This window comes from Cucurbita pepo, chromosome 4, assembly GCF_057944985.1.
Source record: "Cucurbita pepo subsp. pepo isolate OVF chromosome 4, ASM5794498v1, whole genome shotgun sequence".
NCBI lineage: Eukaryota > Viridiplantae > Streptophyta > Magnoliopsida > Cucurbitales > Cucurbitaceae > Cucurbita > Cucurbita pepo.
The window spans coordinates 2,852,279-2,880,237 of NC_141801.1; the positions used below are offsets into that span (position 1 = coordinate 2,852,279).

General features: G+C 35.1%; 3 protein-coding genes and 1 pseudogene across 3 annotated transcripts; 3 read left to right on the forward strand and 1 right to left on the reverse strand.

Moving 5' to 3' along the window:
- Positions 1 to 10: 10 nt before the first annotated feature.
- Positions 11 to 767, forward strand: LOC147792784 (uncharacterized; annotated as a pseudogene).
- A 13,962-nt stretch (positions 768 to 14,729) lies between these two features.
- LOC111792827 (uncharacterized) lies at positions 14,730 to 16,146 on the forward strand. Its single transcript, XM_023674420.2, has one exon. It carries the CDS (start codon positions 14,787 to 14,789, stop codon positions 16,041 to 16,043), a length of 1,257 nt encoding a protein of 418 aa, XP_023530188.2. The 5' UTR covers positions 14,730 to 14,786; the 3' UTR covers positions 16,044 to 16,146.
- Positions 16,147 to 20,129: 3,983 nt separating this feature from the next.
- Positions 20,130 to 22,219, reverse strand: LOC147792785 (polygalacturonase-like). The gene is made up of 4 exons (XM_087123539.1): positions 21,780 to 22,219; positions 20,864 to 21,153; positions 20,552 to 20,780; positions 20,130 to 20,459 (listed from the first exon to the last, which is right to left on the reverse strand). Exons 1-4 carry the CDS (start codon positions 22,212 to 22,214, stop codon positions 20,241 to 20,243), a joined length of 1,173 nt encoding a protein of 390 aa, XP_086979665.1. The 5' UTR covers positions 22,215 to 22,219; the 3' UTR covers positions 20,130 to 20,240.
- Positions 22,220 to 25,341: 3,122 nt separating this feature from the next.
- Positions 25,342 to 27,405, forward strand: LOC111793505 (polygalacturonase-like). The gene is made up of 4 exons (XM_023675414.2): positions 25,342 to 25,776; positions 26,403 to 26,692; positions 26,773 to 27,001; positions 27,076 to 27,405. Exons 1-4 carry the CDS (start codon positions 25,342 to 25,344, stop codon positions 27,292 to 27,294), a joined length of 1,173 nt encoding a protein of 390 aa, XP_023531182.2. The 3' UTR covers positions 27,295 to 27,405.
- Positions 27,406 to 27,959: the final 554 nt, after the last annotated feature.

A 27,959-nucleotide genomic window follows, 5' to 3' on the forward strand; every position in this document is an offset into this window, starting at 1 on the left:
CCACGGTTGGTTTATGGACATGGGTAAAGATAACATAAAGTTTCGTCTTCATCTTAAGGCGAAAGACTGGTTGGGCCGTATACGCAACTATGAGGTTGTTGTGCTTGTTGAGCACTTTTTCTCCAAGAGAATCAAGATTCTCGAACCTTTCAAGTTTTGCGGTTCACCGCTGCTTGAAGGTAAGTGGATTCAAATACCTAATCTTAAGGAGCGTGGCTTGCAAGTGGTTATAAAGTTTATAGTGGAACAGCACAAAATTATATTTGGAGATTGTTTGAAATTCGATAACATTTATGAAGGTTGGTATTTTGAGATGTGTCCAAATAGCCTAATTGCATATTAAGGCGATGGACTTTCTAGGACGTTGTCTCAATTATGAAATTATTATTGTGGAAGAGAAACAAATTTTGAAGCAAAATATCATCATTATATTTTCTCCTTAACACTGCGTTGGGCCTATGGATCTACCCAAGGTCGAGAAGTGGATTAAAATCAGTAATCTTCAGTTTTCATTTATGCAAGAGGTATCAAAGTTTGCATTGGATGACTTCAACGTTAAGTCTGGAGATAGCTTCAAATACGATGGCATTTACGATGGTTGGTATATGGAGATGGGTCAGGACAACATAAAGTTTCGTATTCATTTAAAGGCAAAAAACTGTCTTAGTCATATGCACCACTATAAATCTTATGTATATGTAAAGCAATTTCTCAGTAAAAGTATCAAGATCGTTGAATATTTTAAGCTTATTGAAAGAAAGGGTTGAAACTCCCTTTATATTTTGTAACATGTGATGATTACAAAAAATCGTGTTTGGCTATCTATAAAGAAATAGTCATGCAAGAAAGAAATAAATCTTTTCAAGCATACATCCCTTTGAGTCCAACATCAAACATCTATCAATTTGTTATATTTTTTTTTATAATACTTCCTTTTGTAATGTCTTCGCTATTAGATTACTCAATCATTAGAATTTAATATTAGAAAGAGAGTTTCAAGATGAATCAACCATTTGAATATCATCTATGTCATAACATTGGAAAATGTAAGGGCAAAGAAGATGAATGTAATGCTGGACCGGATGAAAACAATATGATAGTGGACGAGTTCTATGTAACGTATGAGCCCGATAAATATGAAATTTTCTGATATTTCAAATAGAAAATTTCAAATTTTTCAAATTTTATTGAGAATCCTAGAGAACGATTATCCATAGAAAAATATTTAGAAGAATCCACTCATTCAAGAGCAAATGAATAAAAAGTCAACCTTGGAAGGGTAAAATGGTCTTTTCCACCCTTCACTCTTTAAGGGGTTTGTGTTACCCTAATACAATGAAGTTTTGAGAAATTTTTAAGTTGATGTTAAAAAAAATAAAAAACTTTTTGGAGTAAGCTTTTTTCATTTATCCCATAAATAAATACTATTTATCCACAAATTCGATTGATTGATACGAGTCCTGAACCCAGCTCGCGTACCGCTTTAATGGGCGAATAGCCCAACCCTTGGAACATACTACAGCCCCAAGTGGCGAAGAGCCGACATCGAGGTGCCAAACCTTCCCGTTGATGTGAGCTCTTGGGGAAGATCAGCCTGTTATCCCTAGAGTAACTTTTATACGTTGAGCGATGGCCCTTCCACTCGGCACCGTCGAATCACTAAGATCGTGTCCTACCTAAAGTCAGTCTTTTAGTAAGCGTATAGTTGCAGCTATTTAGTGTAGAATCAATTCTTTAGTGGATGCACAAAAAAATAAAAAACTTTTTGGAGTAAGTTTTTTTCATTTTCAAAAGGTAACCATTGGGGAGCTCTCGATCCTACCACCTAGAGGTCCGATTTCAGTCAAACTCCTTCACAAAATTACTCAGAATTAGGAGGACATTCAATCTGAACATTTAAATCGTTCAAATCTATTAAGAAACAAGGAATACCAAGAGATGAGAGTTGTAGATTTTTGTTCTCTTTGTTTCTCAAGATTAGTAAGTTTTCAGTTGAATTAGGTTACGAAATTTAAGTATGTTGTTCTATAAAGGATTTCACACTTTTTGTGAAGAAACCTTATTTGGATTTAAAGTAGTTTAGATAGAAAGCTAGATTAAAACTATTCAATATCGGTGAAGAAATCGAGTTGAATCGAGTTATGTTGAAAAGGTTATGAAAAAAAAAGTAAAATAAAAAACAAGATTGAAGGAGACACCATCAGGCAACTAATGGGAGACGTGTTGGCCAAAAGCATGGATTCGCTTCAGGCAGCTAGGCAAGATACGCATTTGTCGATGGCTAGGCACGTGTCGATCAAGAAGCGGAGGAATGCTTCGACGCTTGATGGGGACACGAGTCACATCATCAAAGGGAGACTCGAACCATGGCCCAAACTGATTCACTCTAGCCTTGCTCTGATCTAACCCGACTTGACTCAACATGGAAAACACCTATCCATGTGTGTCATGTGTTGCAATAGAACGTGTCCGGTCCTCCATTAGGCGCATTTGTACTCACGAAGGGGTTGCGTGCATAGAAGCTATTCAGCTGTGCGTGAAGGTGTGTAAGAGTGCTTGAAGCTATTCAGCTGTGTTTGAAGGTGTGTAAGAGTGCTTGAGGTAGTTGTTTGTTTCGTTTCTCGTTAGACTATTTTTCACTTTGATTTTATATTAACCTTAATTACTTGAATTAGGAGCTACCAGTAAATTTTTTAAAAATTTTAAGCACCTAACAAGTAGAGAATCTAGCTTGAAAAGGCACACAAAATTCGAGTAAGTAGACATATAGACGTTTCTCAAGTAAGATTTGTAGAGATTGTTGGGATGTGCTAGCATGCAAGCATTTCTTGCCTAAGGTGGTTAAAACATGCATGATGAGGACGGTAGAAGGACAACTTGGATGTGAATGCTATGTATGTTATGAAAAACTATCGAAATTCCGTAGGGTGAGAATTTAAATTGCATGTCTATTTTAATACTTTCTGATGTGTTAGCAAGAATTTCTGATGTGTTAGCAAGAACGATGAGATGTTGTGATATGTGCTTGGAGTTATTGATGGATGCTGTAATACAAAAATAAATAAACCAATAAAAATAATTATAAAAAAAAATTAAAATAATAATAATAATAAATAAATAAACAAAAAACAAACAATTTTTCTCCACTTCTCTCCACTAACCTCTCATCCCTTCCCACAATTATCTCTTATCGACTCATCCTGACGCCCTGAAAGTAACATTTACCGAAAAGAAACAGAAAAACAATAATTATCAGATTTATTGAGAAAAAAAAAATGAGAATGGTCTCTACCCAGTTGAGATTCGCCATCTCATCAATAAGGTATATATTAAATCTTCATTTTCTTTTTATCCTATTTTTTTAGAAATCACAACCAATTATAGTTAGATATTCATTGAATTATTACAATAGTTTTAACTTTGAGTTAGAAACTAAATGTCAATCGTTTATACGAATTCAAGAAAATCACGTTAGATTAATAATATTAGATTAAATTTATATAAGTACACAAATGAATAGATTAAAAATAGAATGGCCAAGAAAATTTATTAACAGTAAACACGGAGATAAGGAAAGATTTGGAAACAAGATCCACTAGAAATTTGGAATGGATGAGAACAGAATTAAAAAGCAACAGATAAAAAAAGAAATTAAGGAATTAAAAACAACTAACTAAATATAGAGAAAGGTAAATACATGGTAGGAAAGCCCATAATTACTTAAATAGTTGTAGCTACTTTTTTTTTTATACAATAGTAACCATGTAAAATAAGATTTTTAATAAAAATATAATTATATACATATAACATTTCAAGATTTTTAATAATGGACCTATGTAAATTAGAAAAATAATTTTGTAGATTTCAAACTTGAAACTGATGTCATGGGCTCACATAGGTTGACTCGGATTTCAAAGGACGGAATCTGATAACTCGCCAAAAGTAGAGTTATATCAAGTCTTTTTAACGTTAATTTTGCACTTATACTCACCATTTTCTCATTAATTGCTCCATTTATTCTAATTAGTATACATGAAATAGCCAATTGTGGTTTAATATGAAAAGAAGATCAATTTGCATAAATCGAGCTTAATTGTACAATTAATCGAGCTACTTGGTAAAATTCCAGAACATTTATGCTGAACCATGATGCCGTGGCAAATCTAGAAACAACACTGCTTACAAATTTGGAAATAAATTGCTGACTTTGATGCGGAAGCAATCCGGAAAGCAAACTTTTGGGGTATGACCTGGAAATTTTAATCCACATCAGCAGTCCACGTGGATCATTGGCTACCAAATTAGAAACATCCTAAGTGACGATTTTATCCTTTCTCAGCCCTAAATTAGAGAAACAAGCATTCTAAAAGGAAAAGGATACCTAAAACAGGGAGGAGCCATACCTTGTTGAGAAATCGGATTAGACAGCAGCAGCCTCCGCTGCTATGAACTGCTGTGAAACCAGAGAAGAAGAAGAAAATCCTAATCCAGCAGCTGTTGACAGCAAAAGGAAAAGGAGACCAACAAGGATTGATTAGGGCAAAGAGGTGGACATGAGAGCTCAAGGGAAGGGAACTTCTATTGACGAACGACAACAAACCAGGATAACTCTCTATTTCCTTATTCTCTTTTCTCATTCCATCAATTTTACATGATTGAGATGCGAATTCCTCTATTTAATTCAGTTTGTATGGAGAGCTAAACTTTATAGGGGATGCGAGAGTTTTATATAGTTTAAGTATGTTGACGATATGCTTTTAGTTTATTAAAGAGTTGTTGTTAATGATTTAAATGTGTGTTTAATTAGCTACTTTACATGCATTGTTCTCTTGTTCGGGAGAAGAGAGGGAGCAATGAAATCCTCCTTAATACTCTAGTTCCATAGCAAGGAGACTTGAAGGGTAATAGAAAGGTTAGGAATAATTCTTCTCCTCGAGCCTTGTTAATAGAAATTACAACAATTATGGAAATAATCACCATTCATGATGGGGTGGGCTTGAGAATCTATTAAAAGGAACTATAATCTACCACAAAACTTAATGATTGATCAATTTAATCTCTTTAGCCAAACCTTAGAGTTGTAATAGCCGAAAAAATAAATTAACAAATAACAAATAAAAAAATAGTTAAAATAATAATAATAATAAATTAAAAAAAAAATCTTTCCCCCACTTCTCTACTAACCTCTCGTCCCTTCCCACAATTATCTCTCCTCAACCCATCCTTATGCCAACGGAGAAAAAAAAAAAAAAAAAACAAGGTCAGATTTGAGAAAAATGGGCTTTAACAAAACCAGATTTAGAGATTTTTTTTGTCAATTATTACGGTAAAATCCTATCTCAAATTTCCTCTTCTTCTATAGTTATGGTTATAAGAAATTAATTTAGGATGAAATCTTCTCTAATATTTTAATAGGTACCGTAATAATCAGATCCCATATCCAATTGATTAGATTTTTGTTAACATTTTAAGTTATATGAAATAAGGTTATAAGGTTAGATTCAATAAAATTTTAGTTGTAGATCTATCAATTAGAAGATCGTAGCCAAACAATCAACTTGCTATGTATGGTGGAAATGGTTAGGGTTCTCCCAAAAAACGTCTTTGCACTATAAACTCATTCTAATAAGGGGAGTGTGAACACACATGTAACTAAGGAATTGGCAAGCACACAAGGTCAAATCCCCACACTTAGAGAGACTCTATAGCCCTTCAAAAACGTTTGTCGATTAATCTTCTATAGATGATGTTTAGACTAGCTAAATAGCATACTGTGCAAAAAGATTTGATGGGGTAGCATTCAACTAGAATACCAGTAATTTATGGGTGTAGCTATACATGGTGACTAAGTCTAAGAATAGGAAATAAATTCAATTAAATGAGCTTTATGGTCTAGTACAAGTGCGACCCAGAAATGGATGAACGACCTCTAGACCCAGAGTAGGTTTGTGATGGTAATAAGATTCGGTCGAAAGTTCGAGGCCTTTTCATAATCTTAAATAGCTATAGAACTTGGCCAAAACTTCTTAGAGCCAAGAGAAAACTTCATTGTAACTCACAAGGATAAGAGTGGGATGAGAGCCTATAAGTAGATTGCTTATTAAGTATTTTATACTCACCTCTTTCCCCCATTTTTCTCAAATGTACACAAGTTATTGGTCCAGGTGGTGGAGCATTCAAGAGCTACGTGGTCAAAGAGGGGGTCGTCTTGGGGCGTCAGTCAATCTTAATGTTTGGGTCTTCTATATTTTGTTTGGAGTTATATCTTGAACCCATACCCACTAACTTATAATTGTTTTCCATTTATTTAAATTGTGGTGTTGTTTGGTTTTGAAGTTATGGAAATTTAACCTTATTTTTATTATTATGTATTTAAAATTTTACTCTTATTATATCATACTATATTTGACTCCCACTTCGTTTTATCATCTTAATTAAATGGTTCGAGCCAGTCGGAGACTTCATATTTGATCGGTTCGATAAGCTTTTTGTCTCTTGTTGCTTTAAGTTGAGAGGTGGGAAGTTGACCTCCATATAAAAGAGAAGTCTCCCACTTCGTTTTATCATCTTAATTAAATGGTTCGAGCCAGTCGGAGAGTACACTTTCTGACAACTCAAGACCACTTTCTGACAACTCAAGACCAGCATTTTGACTTATCCACCTTGGGTCTAATACACTCACGCACTCTTTTACTATTTCAACTTTTCAGAAATTATTAAGGTGATTACTTGTAGTTAGTTTAAATTTTTGAGTTAGTTTATATTATTTTAGCAAAAGTAGGTTTAATTAATTTAAATTGTTTTATGGCAAATTAGGTGAACCAATATGCAAAGTAAGTTTAGTTTAAATTATTAGAAGCAAGTTTAAATTATTTGATGCCAAAATAGGTGAGCTACTTCAGATACTAGAATGCTAATTTATAATTGTGGAACTCTTTAGAAAGAATTAAATTTTAGAGATCGACATTAAGCTAGCATCAAGAGGTCGTAGTAGCTTCAACCTATACCAACCAAGTAAGTGGACCTACCATCAATTTGATTATAATTGTGTGAATAATGTGTTGAGTTATGGAGTCTGCTCCCTGTATTTATAGCTTGGTCAATGGCTATATCCGGTAAAGCTATATTTGGTAAAGCCATATATGGTGAAGCTATATCCGGTAAAGCTATATATGGTACATAGCTATATATAGTAGATGGTTAAATCTGGTAAAACTATATTTAGTAGACTGAACCATATATATATCCCGTCTAGTAAAGCTTTGAAAATGTACTTTTCTATTCTCTGTACTCTCTTGTTGTACATGCCTGAAGTCATCAATAAAAAATCCTTTTAGCCAGAGTTCTCCTTGCAATTCTCTCTATCCTTCTCTTTGTGATCATCTAGATCGAGCGTGTGCGTTGTTGTGCGATCCTAACAACTGGTATCAGAGCAAGGCAAAATTCACCACGATCTGTGAAGATGGAAAGTTCAAAGATTGGAATTGAGAAGTTCGATGGATCCGATTTCGGTTTCTGGAAGATGCAGATTGAAGATTATCTGTACCAGAAAGATCTTCACGAACCTCTGTTGGGGGTGAAGCCGGATACCATGACCACGGAACAGTGGAAGCTCAAGGATCGACAAGCCTTAGGGATGATCCGGTTGACGCTATCCAGAAACGTGGCGTTTAACATCATCAAGGAGAAGACAACGTCAGATCTGATGAAGGCGCTGTCAAATATGTATGAAAAACCGTCGGCTATGAACAAGGTGTATTTGATGCGTAGATTGTTCAATCTACAGATGTCTGAAGGTGGACGTGTTGCGGATCATATAAATGAATTCAATATGATCATAAGTCAACTGGGTTCGGTGGAAATTAATTTCGAAGATGAAATTAAAGCGTTGATTTTGATGTCATCCTTACCCGAGTCATGGGATACTGTTGTTGCCGCAATCAGCAGTTCCCGAGGATCTGATAAACTGAAGTTTGATGAAATTCGAGATGTAGTTCTCAGCGAAAGTATTCGCAAACGGGAAACTGGAGATTCATCAGGCAATGCTCTCAGTGTTGATCGAAGGGGAAGAAGCAAATCAAAGAGCTCAAACAAACATGGGTGTTCAAAATCAAAGAACCGGGGAAAATCTCCAAACAAACCCAACGTAACGTGTTGGAGCTGTGGGGGAAAAGGACACTTTCGGACAGATTGTACAAAGCTAAAGAAGAAGCAGAATCATAAATCTGAAGATGATGATGATTCTATATACACAACAGAAGATGCTGAGGACGTTTTAATCCTTAGTGTGGATAGCTCAGCTGAATCCTGGATTTTGGATTCAGGTGCATCGTTCCATTCGTCTCCAAGTAAGGAATTGTTTCGAAATTTCAAATCAGGAAATTTCGAGAAGGTGTATCTTGCCGACAATAAAACCTTGGAGATTGAAGGAAAGGGAGATGTCTCCATACAAACTCCAGCAGGAAATCAATGGACATTACAAGATGTCAGATACATTCCTGATCTCAAGAAGAACCTGATCTCTATTGGTCAGTTGGATAGCACAGGCTATGCAGCAGAGTTTGGAAAGAGTTCCTGGAAGATTGTGAAGGGCGCCATGGTTGTTGCGCGTGGCACAAAATCCGGAACCTTATACACTACTGCAGAGTGTATAAACATGACTGCTGCTGCTGAGAGTGCTTCCAATTCAAGTCTATGGCACAATAGACTTGGACATATGAGCGTCAAAGGAATGAAGATGCTCACTGCGAAAGGAGCTTTAGAAGGCTTAAAATCTGTTGATATGGGTCTTTGTGAGAGCTGCGTTATGGGCAAACAGAAACGAGTTAGTTTCACAAAGGCTGCCAGAGAACCGAAGAAAGTGCGGTTGGAAATGGTCCATACAGACGTCTGGGGACCATCTCCAGTTTCATCACTTGGTGGATCAAGGTACTACGTCACCTTCATCGATGACTTCAGCAGGAAGGTATGGGTTTACTTTCTGAAACACAAGTCAGATGTGTTTACCACCTTCAAGAAGTGGAAAGCTGAAGTTGAAAATCAGACCGGCTTGAAGATCAAATGCCTGAGGTCTGACAATGGAGGAGAGTATAACAAATCAGAGTTTATAACATTTTGTGCAGCTGAGGGAATTAGATTAATAAGAACAATTCCCGGTAAGGCAAGACAAAATGGTATTGCAGAAAGGATGAACAGAACCTTGAATGAGCGAGCAAGAAGCATGAGGATTCATTCTGGATTGCCAAAGGCATTCTGGGCTGATGCTGTGAACACAGCAGCATATTTGATTAATAGAGAGCCGTCAGTACCCTTGAAGTTCAAATTGCCCGAAGAAGTATGGACAGGAAAAGAACTCAAGTACTCTCACTTGAGAACCTTTGGCTGTACTGCATATGTTCATGTTGATCCAGAGAAGAGAGATAAGCTTGATGCTAAGGCTGTGAAATGCTACTTCATAGGCTATGGCTCTGACATGTTCGGGTATAGGTTTTGGGATGAGAAAAATATGAAGATTCTAAGACACTGTGATGTGACCTTTGATGAAAATGTCATGTACAAGGACAGAGAGAAGATAAACTCTGAGACTACGAAGCAAGTGGGAGTTGAATTTGAGTGGCAAGAAAATTCACACAGTGATGGTACAACAGAAGCTCAAGAAACTCCTGATCCTATTGCTGAAGAACCAGACGTGGCTGATCCTATTGCTGAAGAACCAGACGTGGAGCAAGTTGCACCTGAACAGGTGTTGAGAAGATCATCCAGAACTACCAGAGCACCAGACAGATATTCAACCTCATTACACTATCTGTTGCTGACTGACGAAGGAGAACCAGAGTCCTTTGATGAGGCCCTACAAGTGGAAGATTCAACTAAGTGGGAGCAAGCCATGGATGATGAGATGAGCTCACTTGAAAGGAATAATACGTGGGTGCTGACTGAGTTGCCTACAGGAAAGAGAGCTCTGTTGAACAAATGGGTGTTCAAAATCAAGGTTGAACCAGATGGCAGAAGGAGGTTTAAGGCTCGGTTAGTAGTTAAAGGATATTCACAAAGAAAAGGCATTGATTATGCTGAGATCTTTTCTCCAGTTGTGAAATTAACTACTATCCGAATTCTACTGAGTATTGTTGCATCGGAGAATTTGCACCTTGAGCAAATGGATGTAAAAACGGCATTTTTACATGGAGATCTAGATGAGGAGATCTATATGCAACAACCCGAAGGATTTGCAGCTCCAAGCAAGGAGCACATGGTGTGTAAGCTCAATAAGAGCTTGTATGGACTGAAACAAGCACCGAGACAATGGTACAAGAAGTTTGACTCCTTCATGAGCAAGAGTGGTTTCCACAGAAGTGAAAAGGATCAGTGTTGCTACCTCAAGAAATACACTGATTCTTATGTGTTTCTACTCCTGTATGTGGATGATATACTAATTGCTGGATCAAGTATGAGGGAGATAAACCACCTGAAGGCAAGCTTGTCTTCAGTATTTGAGATGAAAGATTTAGGTGCAGCGAAGCAGATCCTTGGGATGAGGATTTCTCGAGATAGATCTGCTGGCACATTAAATCTATCCCAAGAGCAGTACATTGAGAAGGTGTTGTCCAAATTCAAGATGAATAACGCTAAACCCAGGACTACCCCCTTGGCAAATCATATTAAATTGTCAAAGGGGCAATCTCCCAAGACAGTTGAGGAACGTGAGCACATGGCATCAGTTCCGTACGCTTCTGCAGTTGGGAGTTTGATGTATGCTATGGTCTGCACTAGACCTGACATAACACATGCAGTGGGAGTTGTTAGCAAGTACATGGCAAATCCAGGGAAGGAACATTGGGAAGCTGTGAAGTGGCTTCTGAGATATCTGAGAGGTACATCCAATACTACACTTTGTTATGGCAATGACAAAGTAGTTCTGCAATACTACACTTTGTGGATGCTGATCTGAGTGGAGATGTAGACTCCAGCAAGAGCACATCTGGGTATATCTACACTATAGATGGAACAGCAGTGAGTTGGATGTCTAAGCTTCAGAAATGCGTTGCTCTTTCATCTACTGAAGCTGAGTACGTGGCCATAGCTGAAGCTGGAAAGGAGATGATATGGATGACAGACTATCTAGAAGAATTAGGCCGGAAGCAGTGCAAGAAGATCCTTTATACAGATAGTCAGAGTGCCATACAGTTGGTGAAAAACCCAGTCTATCATTCAAGGACAAAACACATTAGAAGACGGTACCATTTCACTCGCAGGTTAGTGGAAGAAGGCGATATGTGTTTGGAGAAGATAGAGGGTGCAAAGAATCCAGCAGACATGTTGACAAAATGTGTTGATGTTGGAAAATTAAAGCTATGCAAAGCCCTAATTGGTATGGTGTAGGATCAGTCTCCAAGTGGGAGAATTGTTGAGTTATGGAGTCTGCTCCCTGTATTTATAGCTTGGTCAATGGCTATATCCGGTAAAGCTATATTTGGTAAAGCCATATATGGTGAAGCTATATCCGGTAAAGCTATATATGGTACATAGCTATATATAGTAGATGGTTAAATCTGGTAAAACTATATTTAGTAGACTGAACCATATATATATCCCGTCTAGTAAAGCTTTGAAAATGTACTTTTCTATTCTCTGTACTCTCTTGTTGTACATGCCTGAAGTCATCAATAAAAAATCCTTTTAGCCAGAGTTCTCCTTGCAATTCTCTCTATCCTTCTCTTTGTGATCATCTAGATCGAGCGTGTGCGTTGTTGTGTGATCCTAACATAATGACACGTGATCGTGGCTTCGCACATGTTCATATACTTGTATATGCGAACTGTTATGATATGATATGTGTATGAGATGATACGTGAATATTATGATGTATGTGATGAATTGATATGTTAAGACATGATATGCTTGAAGGCATGCTCAGGTTATGTTATATGACTATTATAATATATGATATGATTGACCTGCAAAATGATGAATTAGCATGAGATACAATCCTGATATATCGTTGGAAGATATGATAAAAATGATATGATGAATGATACGATATGAAGCAAAACGCTAGAGAGGTTGTAATACATAATAATGAAAAAGAAAAAATGTTGGGACATCATGCATTATTGTGTGTTCATGCATCGGAGGATACCCCTTCTCCTTTTGTGATAGTACGGACGCGTACGCTATCAGATAGGGAAACGATTATTATTTTACCATAATGCAGTCATGACGGCCGTTATTCGTAATGGGTGTCCAGTATCAATAGCTACCAGAGAATGCTCGTCCAACCAGAAAGGGGCTTAGGAGGTGTGCGAACCGATTGATGGGTCCATATTCGCACGTGTGGACTGTGTGTAGTAAAGTAAATACACATCCAATTGCCTACTTAGGATAGTCGCCGTATGAAAATAGACTGATATAATATGTCCCATTTATGATTGCATGTGTTTGCATTTAACCTCGATAGGGGGTCTTTTACTAAGTATTTCTTAAAATACTCAAATCATGTGCTACTATTATTTTTTCTGGTAAAGGTAAGGCATCCCTCTACCGCTGATAATGACATCACAATTTGAGAGTATGACATATGCATGGCTAGTTATACTTATTTTCTTAGACTTAGGTTAGAATAAGGTTTTTTACTTTTAACGCTTAATTATTTTATTTAGTACTTCGTTGTGTCGTTTTAAAGATGTTTTCAAACTAGTAGTCCATGACGGTGTTTTAAGATGAAGTTTATGTTTTATGATAAAGTTTAAACGCTTATTTTCGCACAAAATGATTACATTATGATGACGGTAGCGACTCTAAGTAAGTAGAAATCTAGGGTTGTTACACTCAGATAGCCATAGAGATTAGGTCCAAACTTTCTAAAGCCCAAAGAAAACCTCGTGGAGTCATACTAAGTTAAAGATGTGACGAGACTCTACAAGTAGCTAGGTTGCTTATTCAGTATTTTTATACTCGCCCATTTCCCTGTTTTTTATACTTAGGTTATACGATTATTATATCAAGATAGGCCTAAGAAATGTAAGTAAGTTGAGAATGTTTAAGTTGTACACGAGCTATTTACTACGTATATTTATATTCTCACTCGCTCTACTCTTCCTTTCTTGTATATGGAACTTGAGTACCGATTGACGATGATGGCGTGAAGGAGTTAGTATACTATAGAGTCTATTTCGTTATGAGTCTTGAGCTGATTCAGTAATTTTTGCTATCGGGTTGAGAGGTTGTGTAAAACGATCTTCAATTGCATAGTATTAACTTTCGATTTTCAATTAGATTAAACATAAAATTATTTTTTTTTCCTATAAATGGTTAAAAAGAAATTAAATTCTTAAAATTTTTTGAGTTAAATTTTAAAAGAAGTGGGTGATTGCTTTTGAATGGTAAAAAGAAGAAGCAAGAATCTCTATTTGTTTTTAACTATGTCAATTTAAAGTAAAAAAAATCATATTCCAATCAAATTAATAATAAACGATGAACTCGAATCCTTTGCATTCATACAATAGTTATTAATTATCAATAATTTCTTTTTATTATTATGTTTTTCATTCATTTTGAATGAGATTTCACCAAACCTTTTAAAATATTTTATTATAATATATTATGATGTATAATTTACTTTTTTTTATATATATTATTTTTCTTTGATAAATATGAACATGTATGCAATAAAGTATTATTTTAAAAGTTTTTTTTTTATTATCGTACGCTAAATTAATAAAAATATCTTTAAATATTTTATCCAAAAAAATATTCTTTAGATTTTTAAAAATCTAAAAATACCCTTAAATTAAAAAAAAAATCTGATGGTTTTGGATAGAAGCTGTATTAGGCTCTTGTTTCAAAACTACCCTTAAACTTTTAATAGTATTTCAAAAATACCCTTGAATTAAAAAAAGTTTCATTACCCTCCGTCCTTAAAAAAAAAGTTCAAAAGTACTCCTGACTAAAAAATATCCATAAAATTTGAAAAATAACATTAACACCTTTAACTTAAAAAAAAAACGTTTAAGCAAAATTTTACCATCAGTATATGGACGAAAACTTTCCGTTTGTACCCTCCTAAATTATATCCAAATTTTTTAATGTTATTTTTTAAAATCGATGAGTAGTTTGAAACAAGGTACTAATAGTAAAGTATTTTTTTAATGTTTTAAAAAAGTTTAAAGGTGTTTTTGATTTTTTTTTTTTTTTTTTTTTATTTAGTTAAAAAGGTATTTTTGAAGTTTTTTAAATAAAAGTTTAAGGGTATTAATAAAACTTTTGAAAAACTCAAGGATATTTTTTGAACACTTTTTAAAGTTGAAGCGTATTTTTTAAACTCTAGTAAATGTTAAAGGGTATTTTTGGAAAATGTGTTAACACTTTCCATCCAAAACTGTAAGGGTATTTTTGTACTTTTATTAGTTTAAGTTTTTTTTTTTTTTTCTTTTTTTAAGATAAATGCAAAATTCGAAAGGTATTTTTATTAATTTAGTACGAATAATATATCACATGTGAATTAAACTTCAAAAGAAGTGAGTTTTTAGTAAAAATAATGAAGCAAGAATCTCTTTTCATTTTCATTTTCACTAAAACAATTTAAAGTCTAAGAATCATATTCCATTCTAATACGAATGCATATAAAGAATATTAATTGGATAGCTCTCGATCTTCTTAGAAGCATCAATCTTATCTTTTTAAGCTTTCATTAGGGTATAATAGCATACTCGATCGCTTCTATAAATACTGAGCCATCAATGGAAGAAAACCATCGCAAAGTTTTTTCATAGTGTATACCAGACAACACGATGAGTGTTTCAAGCAAGGGTTGTGCTCAAGGAGAGGTCGTGGAGAAGTGGATTAAAATCCCCGATGTTAAGGGGCATTGCTTACAACAGGTTGCTAAGTTTGCGGTGGAAAAGTTCAATGCTGAGCATGGAGATTGTCTTATATTCGATAGCATTTTTGAAGGTTGGTATTTGGAACTAGGTTCAAACAACCTTAAGTATCGTCTTCATATCAAGGCAATAGACTTTCTTGGACGTTTGCTTATCTATGAGGCTGTTGTATTCGAAGAGAAACCTGATAAGGAAAGAATCAGAAAGTTAATATCTTTCGTGATCATATTGAATCCTGGACACTGTGTTGGACCTGTTGATCCACCCAAGGTGGATAAGTGGATTAAAATTCCTAATCTTCAAGCGGCATTTGTGATAGAGATATCAAAGTTTGCGGTGCATGAGTTCAACATCAAATATAAAGATTACCTAGTATTTGATAGTATTTACGAGGGTTGGTATATGGAGATGGGTCGAGATGACCTAAAGTTTCGTCTCAAACTTAAGGCGATCGATTGTCTTAAACGTGTGAACAGCTATGAGGCTGTTGTGTTCGTTAAGAACATCCTCGGTAAGAAAATCTTGATTCTTGAATCTTTCCAACTTTCCAGCCTAGTTGTTGAGAAGTGGATTCAAATCCCTTCCGTTAAAGAGCCATGCGTGCAAGTGGTTGCAAAGTTTGCAGTGGATGAGTTCAACCGTAAATATGGAAATATTCTGAAATTCGATAGTGTTTATGAAGGTTGGTATTGGGAGTTGAGCCCAAATAGTCTAAAGTACCGTCTCCATATTAAAGCCATTGACTTTTTGGACCGTTGTCTCAATTATGAGTTTGTGATGTTCGAAGTGAAATATCATTCTGAAAGAGTCAGAAAGCTAGAAAGTGTCGTTATCATAGTAAGTCCCGGACATAATGTTGGGCCTGTTGATGTGCCTAAAGAAGAGAAGTGGATTCAAATCCCTAATCTTTTAATCTCACTTGTGGTCGATGTAGCAAAGTTTGCACTCGATCAGATCAACATTAAACTGGGAGATAGCAAGAAATTTGATGGCGTTTACAAGGCTTGGTATATGGAGATGGGACTAGACAACTTAAAGTTTCGTGTTCACTTTAAGAGCAAAGATTGTCTGGGACGTGTGAACAGCTTTGAAGCTATTGTGCTCGTAAAGCACTTTTTCTCTCTAAAAATCATGTCGCTCGAGTCTTACAAGCTTTTGTGCTCGTAAAGCACCTTGTCTCTCTATAATCTTATGGTTTAGTAATGTACTGTCTTTGACTATCTATGCACGAATAGTCAGACGAGAATGAAATAAATCTTTTCAAAGGATACATAGCTCTAAGTCCAACACTATACATTTATCCATTGGTCATATTTCTTACCCTATATTATAGTCTAAATTAATAAAAATATATCTCAACTTTCAAAATTTTAATAAACTCTTAAACTTTTAAAAAAAATCTCAAAATTACTTTTATTTTAAATGAAAACCGTTAATACTTTATTTCAAAAATACCCTTGAAACGTGGTACTTTGGGTAGTTTTGAAACGTGTTACTATGAGTAAAGATATATTTGAACTTCTTATAAAAGTTGTGTTTAAATTTTTTTAAAAGATTTAAAAATATTCTTGAGCTGGTTGAAAAAAATATTAAAGATATTAACCAAAGTTCAAGGGTATTTTTGAAACTCTTTTAGGAGTTTAAATAAACAAAATATTAACGGTTTTCATCCAAAATTAACCGTAAAAATACTTTTTAAACTTTTTTAAAAATTTAAAAGTATTTTTGAGACTACGAACATGAACATCCAAGCAACTACGAACACTAATCCTAAAGATTGGATCAAAGGAGTGGACTTTGGGCTTTGAGTTGACAAAACAAAGAACCAAAACTTTTTTTTTTTTTTTCAACTTTAACAATTTCATGTCAAAGAACCATGTTCCAATCAAGCAATCAATATCTATTATAGCTTTGGTTATTTATATATATCTATATGTTAGGAATATTAATCGGATAACTCTTGATCTTCTTTAAAGCATCAATCTTATCTCTTATTAACTTTTATTGGGACGGTGATATATATCACCTATCTATAGATGGTTCACTAGCTTGATAGCGTTAAGTTCAATAATTATATGAGCCCCTCGACCCTGACAAGGGGATTGATTGTCGAGGAGGCAGAAGAAGTTCTCCTTAAGCTTCAAAAGGCAACTTTTGAATCATGGGAAGTAGTGCAATGTTGGCACATTAATGTCGATCTATCATCGTCATTAGAATTTTATTTGGAAAGAAAAATTCTCAAGAGACTCATCTTGCAACACTCACCTACGTCTTAACATACACATGCGTCATGGGTAACTCACTTAGAGCATGAGTTTTATGGGTGGTAAAGAGCCAATATCATATCTCTTCCATGTATATTCTAAAGCATATATATACGATCTATCACCCATGTATATCAAAACAAAGAGGAGTCGTGTAACGTGGAATGTTCATTTGATGTTCGATTAGCACTAAATTTGACAAACTTTCTTATTTCACTCATACAGATTTAACTCTAACGCGCTTGTCAAAAATCTCATAAGAACCCTAACTTTTAAGGTCATGGCTTGGGATCCCATTAAGCTTGTCTCTAACACCATTAACAATACTGTCACTTTTGTTCTTGCTTACTGTCTACATTTCTTGTTGTGTTAGAGGATGCACCATCATTTTCGGTCTCATCATAACATTTCTCTTACTCAGCCTTTGTTATGGCTCGACAAGCAGCACTCATATGGCACCACTACTTTCGATATAACGTGAGAGGCACAACCTATTATCTTCTAGTATGGTTATGACACCCCACATCTTGAAGTGAAGCCAACTTTTCCTTTTCGAGGTTTAATTCAGGTTAACCAAATTGAATATCAAATTTGAGTGAGTTAAATTTAAATGGATTTAATTTTTCAAATTTTTTATGAGAAAACTTTAATCAAGTCTTCAAACTCATTATTTTCATAATTGAATTATTCATTCATTTTAATTTAAGTTTGAAAAACTAAATTTTGTTTGTTATGTTTTTTATTTTCTATTCAAATTGTTTTGAATTTCAAACTTTGAAATTAAAAAAGAGGGAAACGAAAAGAAAAAGAAACAAATAAATCTTAAATCTCTTCTTTGATTAGGGTAGTTTCTCTCAAACGACACAAGTAGACCTCAACCATCCCTCATCGACGAAGAGAGCACAACTGCTATGAAACTCTTGAAATTTGATCTAAAAACTTTGTCGAAGAACAAGACCTTTTGATCTAAAGTATCCAAGAATCCCAAAATCGATAAGAATAAAAGTTTTGGAACAGATTACCTTGTTCATCAAGATCAAGAGTAAATAAAACTTGTTTTTAAACTCGTCATTCGAATCACTCGAAAAGGTAGCTTGATCAAGATTACTTAAATGACTCTAGCATGCAAATCTAAACACAAGAAATACAAGAGAAGAAGCTCATGGCTTCAAACATAATAGACAAATTTCATTTTTAATATCCAAAATATGCTAAAGCAATAACGTGAATGACTAATTATAGCTTTGAAATTAAACGTTATACTAACTTATGCTTAATTGAAAGTTTGTAACCCGACATCATTACCATAATGATTGCTATCTAAATGTAACTTATAATCTTAAAGATAATTATCTAAAACTTAAAATAAAACACCGTGAAATCTAAATGTACCTCTTTCTCTTTAATCTCAGTACATGTGTCAAATATTTCTTCCTCACGCTCTTTCTCCTTTTTACTTTCTTCACTTTTTGTCTCTAGTGGACGTGGAGCAACATATACTTGCATATTGTCTTTGCTAGTCTCGAGGTCATCAGTAACAATATCATCATTTGAAACAATGTCTCTCGGCATAAAATAATCTTCCTCTTTTTGAATGAGTTGTACCATTTGTCTCTCTCTTACTTGGTCCTTCAAATTCATCAATTGACATAATTTAGACATGTATTTTATAGATTGGTGGATTTCATTTAGATTTTTTTTAAAAGCTATCCAAAATGGATCATTATTAACATGGTTCTTACAAGTCTCAGTGCTTGATGAAACATGTTCAAGATTTTATGAAATACAAAATTTTAGAACAGGACAAGATCCTAAAAAAAAAAAAAAACACGGAAGACAAAATAAATAAATAAATAAGAATAATAAAAATTACACTTTTTCTTTTTAATGATGGGACACAATATCAAAAGAAGAGAAAGAATAAAAAAAAATCTGAATGAAAAATAAGAAAGAAGCAAAACATATAACTACCTAAAACCCACGAGACAATTCAAGGGAAAGCTCGATACCAAATAATAAGAAACCACTACAAATGAAGTAAGATTCGAATTACCTTATTGATCAAATATCCTAGGACAATAACACTTGATTGAGATTCAAATAACTCCAGAAATAAGATTGATCATGTCAAGCTTGAATGATTCTAAACATACAATTTATGAAGTTTGATTTTTCTTTAATGTGGCATGAATTGATGCATCTTATGATAATTTGAACAACCTTTTTCTTCACATCTTCCTTGAAATTTATATTGCATGATTGATGTATTGGTTCATATCTCTACTTCTTCAAGAGGATTTGTTCTCGAATCTATTTGTGAACCTTTGTTGCAAAAGTAAGGTAAGGATATACAAAGGACCTTACAAAACTCTCTCACGTATATTCACTCAAAGACACTTTATTTACACTCATTTACACACAAATGGAGTTCTCATTCTCACCTCTCAAAATTTTTAATAGAGTCGAGATTGAGTTTCAAACTCTGAGCCAATTAAAAACGAAAACATACATCAGATCCTGAGCCTAAACCTCTAATACCAAATGATAAGAAATCAACCAAAGGAAAGGTCTGGTACCAAATGTTATGAAACTCATGTGATTTGATCTAAGAACCTTGTTGAAGAACAAGACTTTAGATCTAAATTACCCAAGAATCTCAAGAACGATAAGAAACAACCAAAGGGAAAGTTTTGGAATAAATTACCTACATGATCAAGATCAAGATTAAGAGTAAGGAAAACTCGATTCTAAACTCGTGATTCAAATCAATCAACAAGATAGGTGATGTTATCTTTTCTGTATCCAACCGTAGTAGTATTATTTCTCATTGATTATGTTTGAAATGACTTATGTACGTGTTTAATTCTTTGAGCCTTATTATTTGTTCAATATATCTTATCTTTATATACATTAAGTAGTGAGAAAAAATATATAGGGTGTAAAACGGACCAATTCATTACATAAATAGATTAAGAGGGTTGATTAAATACACCATAGTAATTTCTATGATTGCTTAAGAATACATATTCACATTAAATAAATCATGAAAGAAAACTCTAAACAAATGAGATTTTCAATTAAGTTCGACTTTTTTAATTCATCACAAGCAACTTTGTGGCATAAGTACTCCCATACTTGATCCACCAACGTTGTTGCATGTCGATGTTGATGCCTTGTTCTTATACGTAAGCTTGATGTCCTCCAAACGTATGTCATCACATGGATTGGTAGAGCTGCAATCAAATGTTATAGCCTCTGATGTTGCTGATGTTCCTCCAATGTTTTTATACGTCACATCATTAATCTTCACTCCAGCACTCTTTAAAACAACAAAACGAAAACAAATTTTTAGTTCAATCCAACATTAATTAATGATTTAATGTACTTTTGAAAGGACAACAACTTAGTTACCTGACCAGGACAACCTTCATTGTCCGGACAATAATTTTGATCGATTATGATGGGATTCTTAACATTGTTCATAACGATGTTCTGAAACACAACATGTTTCACGAAGCCATTGCCAGGCCTCGCCCATGTCTTTATCCTCACACCATTATCGGATTTAGTGAACACTGCATTCATCAATGTTACATTTTGGACGCCTTGTTCGTCAAACTCTTTTCCCAAGCTCCCAATACTGCATTATTATTATTGTTATTATAATTATTTGAGATTAGATCATAAAATTGTTTGATATGTTGTAAAGAATTGATTCATTACCTTACGCCATGGCCAGGCCCACATTTGATATGAGTCATAAACAAATTCTTAGTTCCATCTCCAATGGATATGCAATCATCACCAGTTTGGATGGTAGTTCCTGTGATGGTTACATCGGTTGATGACTGCACATGAATGCCGTCAGTATTGGGGCTTTGGTCGGGAGCCATTATCTTCACATTCTTAACCAATACATTATTGCAACTGTTAATTGTAATATGAGACTGCCGGCTATTGAGTGATGTCAGCCCACTTAAATAGATGTTGTTCGCCCAATTGAATGTTAGTGACTGCATCAATTTACCAAAGCAAAAAAAAAAAAAAAAACATGTTACCAAAACGATGGTTGGAACGGAGTCCCACATTGACTAATTTACAAGATGATCGTGAGTTTGTAAATGAGGAATACATCTCCATTTGTATGAGGTCTTTTGGAGAATCCCGAAGAAAAACCATGAGGGGTTATGCTCAAAGTGGACAATATCATACCATTGTAGAGAGTCGTGATTCCTAACATGGTATCAGAGGCATGCCCTTAACTTAAGTCTCGAAAGTGTAGTCAAAAGTGACTAACGGGTCGAGCAAATGGTGTAATTTGTTCGAGGGCTCCAGAGAAGGAGTCGAGGGTTCTATAAAGGTGTAGTCAAAAGTGACTAATGTGTTGAGCAAAGGGTGTACTTTGTTCGAGGACTCCAAAGTAGGAGTCGAGGGTTCTACAGACCTCATGAGAGGTTCTATGGTGTACTTTGTTCGAGATGAGGATTGTTGGGAGGGATAAGTATGGAGAATACATCTCTATCCGTACTAGGCATTTTGGGAAAGCCCAAATAAAACCATGAGATATTAGGGTGAAAATGTAAGGAGATTTAGGGTAATTATATTAATAATTATATGGTTAAGGTTTAAGACGACATACCCTAGCTCCCGGTGGACAATCCTTTCCAGAGTCCCTGCAGGCCCAATACGAAGCGCCCTTTGCGTCAATGTTGCCGCCGAAGAAAGAAACATCGTTAACTTTAATGAACAAAATCCAATACCCAGAACTTCCAAGGGCACGGTAGTCTAGAGGTGCCACAAGGGTTCCATTCAAACGGAAGGTAATCTTGTTCTTACATGGCCCTCTGAATGTGGTGGGGTTTAGCAAGAATCTTCCCTTAGGGACATTGATGGTGGATGGCGTCGAGGAGCTGCAAGCCAATGTCCATGCCTTGAGAAAGGGTCGAGTCGAGTCGGTTTTACCATCGGGTTTTGCTCCATAAGTAATCACATTGTAAGTGGCTGCACTTGAAAGTTGAATGAAGAAATAGAAGAAGGAGATGATGAGAAGTAATGTTTTGATTGTGTTGGCCATTTTTGGAGAAGAGAAGATGATGGGATATGAGAGGCATAACAAATGGGTAGTGTTATTTATAGTGATAGAAATTGGAGTGACATGCACTTCTCCATGTGCATGAATATGCCTAATTGAGGTGGCGGCTGATAAGCGGTGGTTTGATTAAAATGAGGGAAATCTTCGGTGGTTTGATACATACATTCTTGTGTTTTCTATTACGTAAACAATAAGTATTATTGTTTGAATACTCAACTAAATACGCCGTTAACTTTATGTTGAATCTATGGTATGGATATTTACAACATTTTATGGGATAAACACCACTGCTTTATTTGCATTGTGATGCACACGGTCTCCAAACTAATTAAATATATGATAATGTGATTGATTGAAAGTACAAAAAAAACAGCCATTCATACGCTCGGTTTTCCCTTGAATCCGAAGGCACACCAACATAACTACTGATCCACAAAGTTATTGGTAGAACAACTCAATTCGCGGAACAAGTTTAAGAAAATGGTCAATGTTTTGTTTAGAAGAATGGTCAGTAGTTACTAAATTATGAAAGAACTTAGAAAGTTTATTTGTGTTTTCTCCAATTCATATGATGTACACTTTATTCACAACAAACAAAAAGAATTGAACAACATATAAATACTATTTTCTCTCTTATTACTGTGGGAATGAAAAAATTTATCACTATATTTATTCTTTTTTCACTTCTTCCAAGTGCATAACTCCAAGGGATTGCAAGTTTTTCTACCCATTGGGGTCCTCCCTTCACCACCCCTTGGGAATGGTTTATAGGGTTGTGTAGAAGGAAAATATGTTGCCAAAAGAAATATGGATAGAAAAAGAACTCAAGTACACTCACTTGAGAACTTTTGGTTGTATTGCATATGTTCGTGTTGATCCAGAAAAGAGTGACAAACTTGACGCTGAGATTGTGAAGTGTTACCTCGTAGGATATGATTTTGACATGTTTGGGTACAAGTTTTGGGATGTCAAGAACAAGAGAATCCTAAGATATTATGATGTGACTTGTGATGAAAATGTCATGTACAAGGACAAAAAGAAGAAAGGTTCCGGGATAACAAAGCAAGTGGGAGTGGAGGTTGGGTTGAGAAAAAATTCACTTAGTGATGTTGTAGCAGATATTCAAGGAACTCTTGAGACGGCGGATGAGGAACCAGAGGTGGAGCAAGTGGCACGTGAGCGAGTGTTGAAAAGATCATCCAAAGCTATCAGAGTACTGGATATGTATGTGTCTTCATTACATTATCTGTTGCTGACTGATAAAGGGGAACCAGAGCCCTTTGATAATGCCTCACAGTTGGAGGATACAACGAAGTGGGAGTATGCCATGTATGATGGATGTCTAGAATTCAGAAATGCGTTGCTCTTTCATCTACTGAGGTTGAGTACGTGGCAATAGCTAAAGTTGAAAAGAAGATGATATGGGTGACATACTATCTAGAAGAATTGGGCGATAAGCAGCACGAGAAGATTCTTTGTACATATAGTCAGAGTGTCATACGTTGGTGAGAAACCTGATCTATCATTCAAAGACAAAACACAAAAAGCGATATCATTTCAGTCGTAGGTTAGTGGAAGATGGTAATGTGTTTGGAGAAGATAGAGGGTGCAAAGAATCCAACAAAAATGATGACAAAATGTGTTGATCTTGAAATATTGAGGTTGTGCAAAGCCTCAATTGGTATAGTGCAGTAGCGAGGATGCTGATAGTGGTTTGAGAATGAAATTCTTGTTGAGTATCCGTCACCAGCAGAATGGTTGGGATGAGGCTAATGCCTATTTATATCTTATTCAATAGGAAAATTATATATGAAAAATAGTCCTATACACAGTAAACGACTATTTAGAATAAAAAGCTGATAAAACTATATAGGGTAAACTAAAACCATATATATTTACTTCCTTCTTACCCTACAAATCCTTTAGCTAAGTTCTTCTTACATTTTCTCTCTCCTATTTCTTTGTGTTTATCTAGATGGACTGTGTGCGTTGTTGTACGATTCTAACAGATTCTTCTCTATTTTGATGTATGTGGGTAACAGACTAAATATACTTTTGAACGTATTATAAGCAGAGACATGGTATTAACTCTCCACTCCATGTTACATGCATATATTATGACGTAGGCGACCTAAATTTATTGAGTGTTTTTTCTTTAGAAATTTGATTCTAAGGACAACGATAATGATATAGGTGTGATAAGAACGTAAGAAAATGACTTTACATGGACATAAAAAGATTTATACATTAACAATACGAAGACGGATGATGCCTTGGAAGTCTCAAATATGAAGTTTTCATAGGTCGATTCTTTATAAGCATGTTTAATGTTTAAGCGAATTGTGAAAGCGGATATCATTTCGATGCTCCCGATAGCATACGAACTCAATAATTCTTTGTTGGCATCATACTAATTTGGGCTGTCCGCCTGTTTTCTTCTGTTCTACGATACTAAACTAACCTATTAATGCAAAGAACGAGAAAACAATATGAATGCTATAGTTATGTTGCTGCGCCTTGGCATTCAAGGGAAGACCAAACGTAAGATTGACTGTTTTTGTGCTATCAATCAAGATTATCATATATTTAATTCATTTGGAGACCGTACACCATAAACTTTTGTCAATATCCATTCCGAAGATTCAACACAAAGCTACCCGCGCTTTCCATTTGGATATGACACATGATTGAAATACGTCAAAACAAATAGATTAAGTAAAAAGAATAACTTTAAGCTATTATATTTTTTCAATTCTTGTAAATAAAATATACATCTGATGAATATTTATAGCGAAAAAGTACTAACAAATTCATAAACTTACTTTATTTCATAACTATTAATGATTATCAGAAAATTGCTTCAATTTAATAACTTATTTGGATCAACCCACGTATTCAAACAATAATATATTAAGTTTCCCTCAATTAGGCATATTCATGCACATGGATAAGTGCATACCACTCCAATTTCTTTCATTTGACTTTATCAATGTATTCCTATTACACCAACTTAATTGATACTCATTTTCATTGTTAGTATCCATAGAGCACTATAAATAACACTACCCATTTGTTATGCCTCTTATATCCCATCTTTTCTTCTCCAAAAATGGCCAACACAATCAAAACATTACTTCTCATCATCTCCTTCTTCTATTTCTTCATTCAACTTTCAAGTGCAGCCACTTACAATGTGATTACTTATGGAGCAAAACCCGATGGTAAAACCGACTCGACTCGACCCTTTCTCAAGGCATGGACATTGGCCTGCAGCTCCTCCACGCCGTCCACCATCAATGTCCCTAAGGGAAGATTCTTGCTAAACCCCACCACATTCAGAGGGCCATGTAAGAACAAGATTACCTTCCGTTTGAATGGAACCCTTGTGGCACCTCTAGACTACCGTGCCCTTGGAAGTTCTGGGTATTGGATTTTGTTCATTAAAGTTAACGATGTTTCTTTCTTCGGCGGCAACATTGACGCAAAGGGCGCTTCGTATTGGGCCTGCAGGGACTCTGGAAAGGATTGTCCACCGGGAGCTAGGGTATGTCGTCTTAAACCTTAACCATATAATTATTAATATAATTACCCTAAATCTCCTTACATTTTCACCCTAATATCTCATGGTTTTATTTGGGCTTTCCCAAAATGCCTAGTACGGATAGAGATGTATTCTCCATACTTATCCCTCCCAACAATCCTCATCTCGAACAAAGTACACCATAGAACCTCTCATGAGGTCTGTAGAACCCTCGACTCCTACTTTGGAGCCCTCGAACAAAGTACACTCTTTGCTCAACACATTAGTCACTTTTGACTACACCTTTATAGAACCCTCGACTCCTTCTCTGGAGCCCTCGAACAAATTACACCATTTGCTCGACCCGTTAGTCACTTTTGACTACACTTTCGAGACTTAAGTTAAGGGCATGCCTCTGATACCATGTTAGGAATCACGACTCTCCACAATGGTATGATATTGTCCACTTTGAGCATAACCCCTCATGGTTTTTCTTCGGGATTCTCCAAAAGACCTCATACAAATGGAGATGTATTCCTCATTTACAAACTCACGATCATCTTGTAAATTAGTCAATGTGGGACTCCGTTCCAACCATCGTTTTGGTAACATGTTTTTTTTTTTTTTTTTGCTTTGGTAAATTGATGCAGTCACTAACATTCAATTGGGCGAACAACATCTATTTAAGTGGGCTGACATCACTCAATAGCCGGCAGTCTCATATTACAATTAACAGTTGCAATAATGTATTGGTTAAGAATGTGAAGATAATGGCTCCCGACCAAAGCCCCAATACTGACGGCATTCATGTGCAGTCATCAACCGATGTAACCATCACAGGAACTACCATCCAAACTGGTGATGATTGCATATCCATTGGAGATGGAACTAAGAATTTGTTTATGACTCGTATCAAATGTGGGCCTGGCCATGGCGTAAGGTAATGAATCAATTCTTTACAACATATCAAACATTTTTATGATCTAATCTCCAATAATAAGAATAATAATAATAATGCAGCATTGGGAGCTTGGGAAAAGAGTTTGACGAACAAGGCGTCCAAAATGTAACATTGATGAACGCAGTGTTCACTAAATCCGATAATGGTGTGAGGATAAAGACGTGGGCGAGGCCTGGCAATGGCTTCGTGAAACATGTTGTGTTTCAGAACATCGTTATGAACAATGTTAAGAATCCCATCATAATCGATCAAAATTATTGTCCGGACAATGAAGGTTGTCCTGGTCAGGTAACTAAGTTGATTAAATCATTAATTAATGTTGGATTGAACTAAAAATTTGTTTTTGTTTTGTTGTTTTAAAGAGTGCTGGAGTGAAGATTAGTGATGTGACGTATAAAAACATTGGAGGAACATCAGCAACATCAGAGGCTATAACATTTGATTGCAGCTCTACCAATCCATGTGATGACATACGTTTGGAGGACATCAAGCTTACGTATAAGAACAAGGCATCGACATCGACATGCAACAACGTTGGTGGATCAAGTGTGGGAATTCTTATGCCACAAAGTTGCTTGTGATGAAATAAAAAAAGTTATACTTAATTGAAAATCTCATTTGATTAGAATTTCCCTTCGTGATTTATTTAATGTGAATATGTATTTTTAGGAATCATACTCTATTTGTTAGTATATGTATGTTATGATTATTATATGAAAAAAAAAATTATTGAAAGTATTTTTCTTTAAACATTGTCATAGAGTTAAAAGTTCGTAAATTTATTTCGAACATAATCAATGAAAAATAATAATAGCATGGTTGGATACAGGAAACATAATTTTCGAAATAAAATGTTATTGTCGTGCTCTAACATAGTGTCTACAACTTAAATGTGGAAAAACTAGCTATTGGGACTATGTTTCATGGCCTCCTCAACTGATACCGTCATCCATATATGATGGTATCTTTACTTTTTAGTTGAAAAAATATTGAACATATTGTCGAACTTCACCGGCGGAAGGGTTGGAATCAATTTTGATTTTATATAGAATTAAACAAAACTAAAGATTAATCAAACAAAATTTGAAAAAATATGAACAAAGTTCTGGGTCTTTAATCTTATTGTTCCAAGTTTTTCATTGGTATAATCTCCTCTACAAAGTTTTCCTTGCTATGACTCGAACATAAGATCGAGACTTGTGGGAGCCTTTTCAAAAAATAAAAAATAACTGGTTGGATTGGTATG

What these genes read in the sequence shown, in the direction of transcription:
- LOC111793505 (XM_023675414.2), top strand. Translation starts at nt 25,342, where the DNA reads ATGGCCAACACAATCAAAACATTACTTCTCATCATCTCCTTCTTCTAT. An exon ending in GGGCCTGGCCATGGCGTAAG is followed by an intron (nt 26,693 to 26,772) that starts GTAATGAATCAA and finishes ATAATAATGCAG; the next exon opens with CATTGGGAGCTTGGGAAAAG. An exon ending in ATGAAGGTTGTCCTGGTCAG is followed by an intron (nt 27,002 to 27,075) that starts GTAACTAAGTTG and finishes GTTGTTTTAAAG; the next exon opens with AGTGCTGGAGTGAAGATTAG.
- LOC111792827 (XM_023674420.2), top strand. Translation starts at nt 14,787, where the DNA reads ATGAGTGTTTCAAGCAAGGGTTGTGCTCAAGGAGAGGTCGTGGAGAAG.
- LOC147792785 (XM_087123539.1), bottom strand. Translation starts at nt 22,214, where the DNA reads ATGGCCAACACAATCAAAACATTACTTCTCATCATCTCCTTCTTCTAT. An exon ending in GGGCCTGGCCATGGCGTAAG is followed by an intron (nt 20,781 to 20,863) that starts GTAATGAATCAA and finishes ATAATAATGCAG; the next exon opens with TATTGGGAGCTTGGGAAAAG. An exon ending in ATGAAGGTTGTCCTGGTCAG is followed by an intron (nt 20,460 to 20,551) that starts GTAACTAAGTTG and finishes GTTGTTTTAAAG; the next exon opens with AGTGCTGGAGTGAAGATTAA.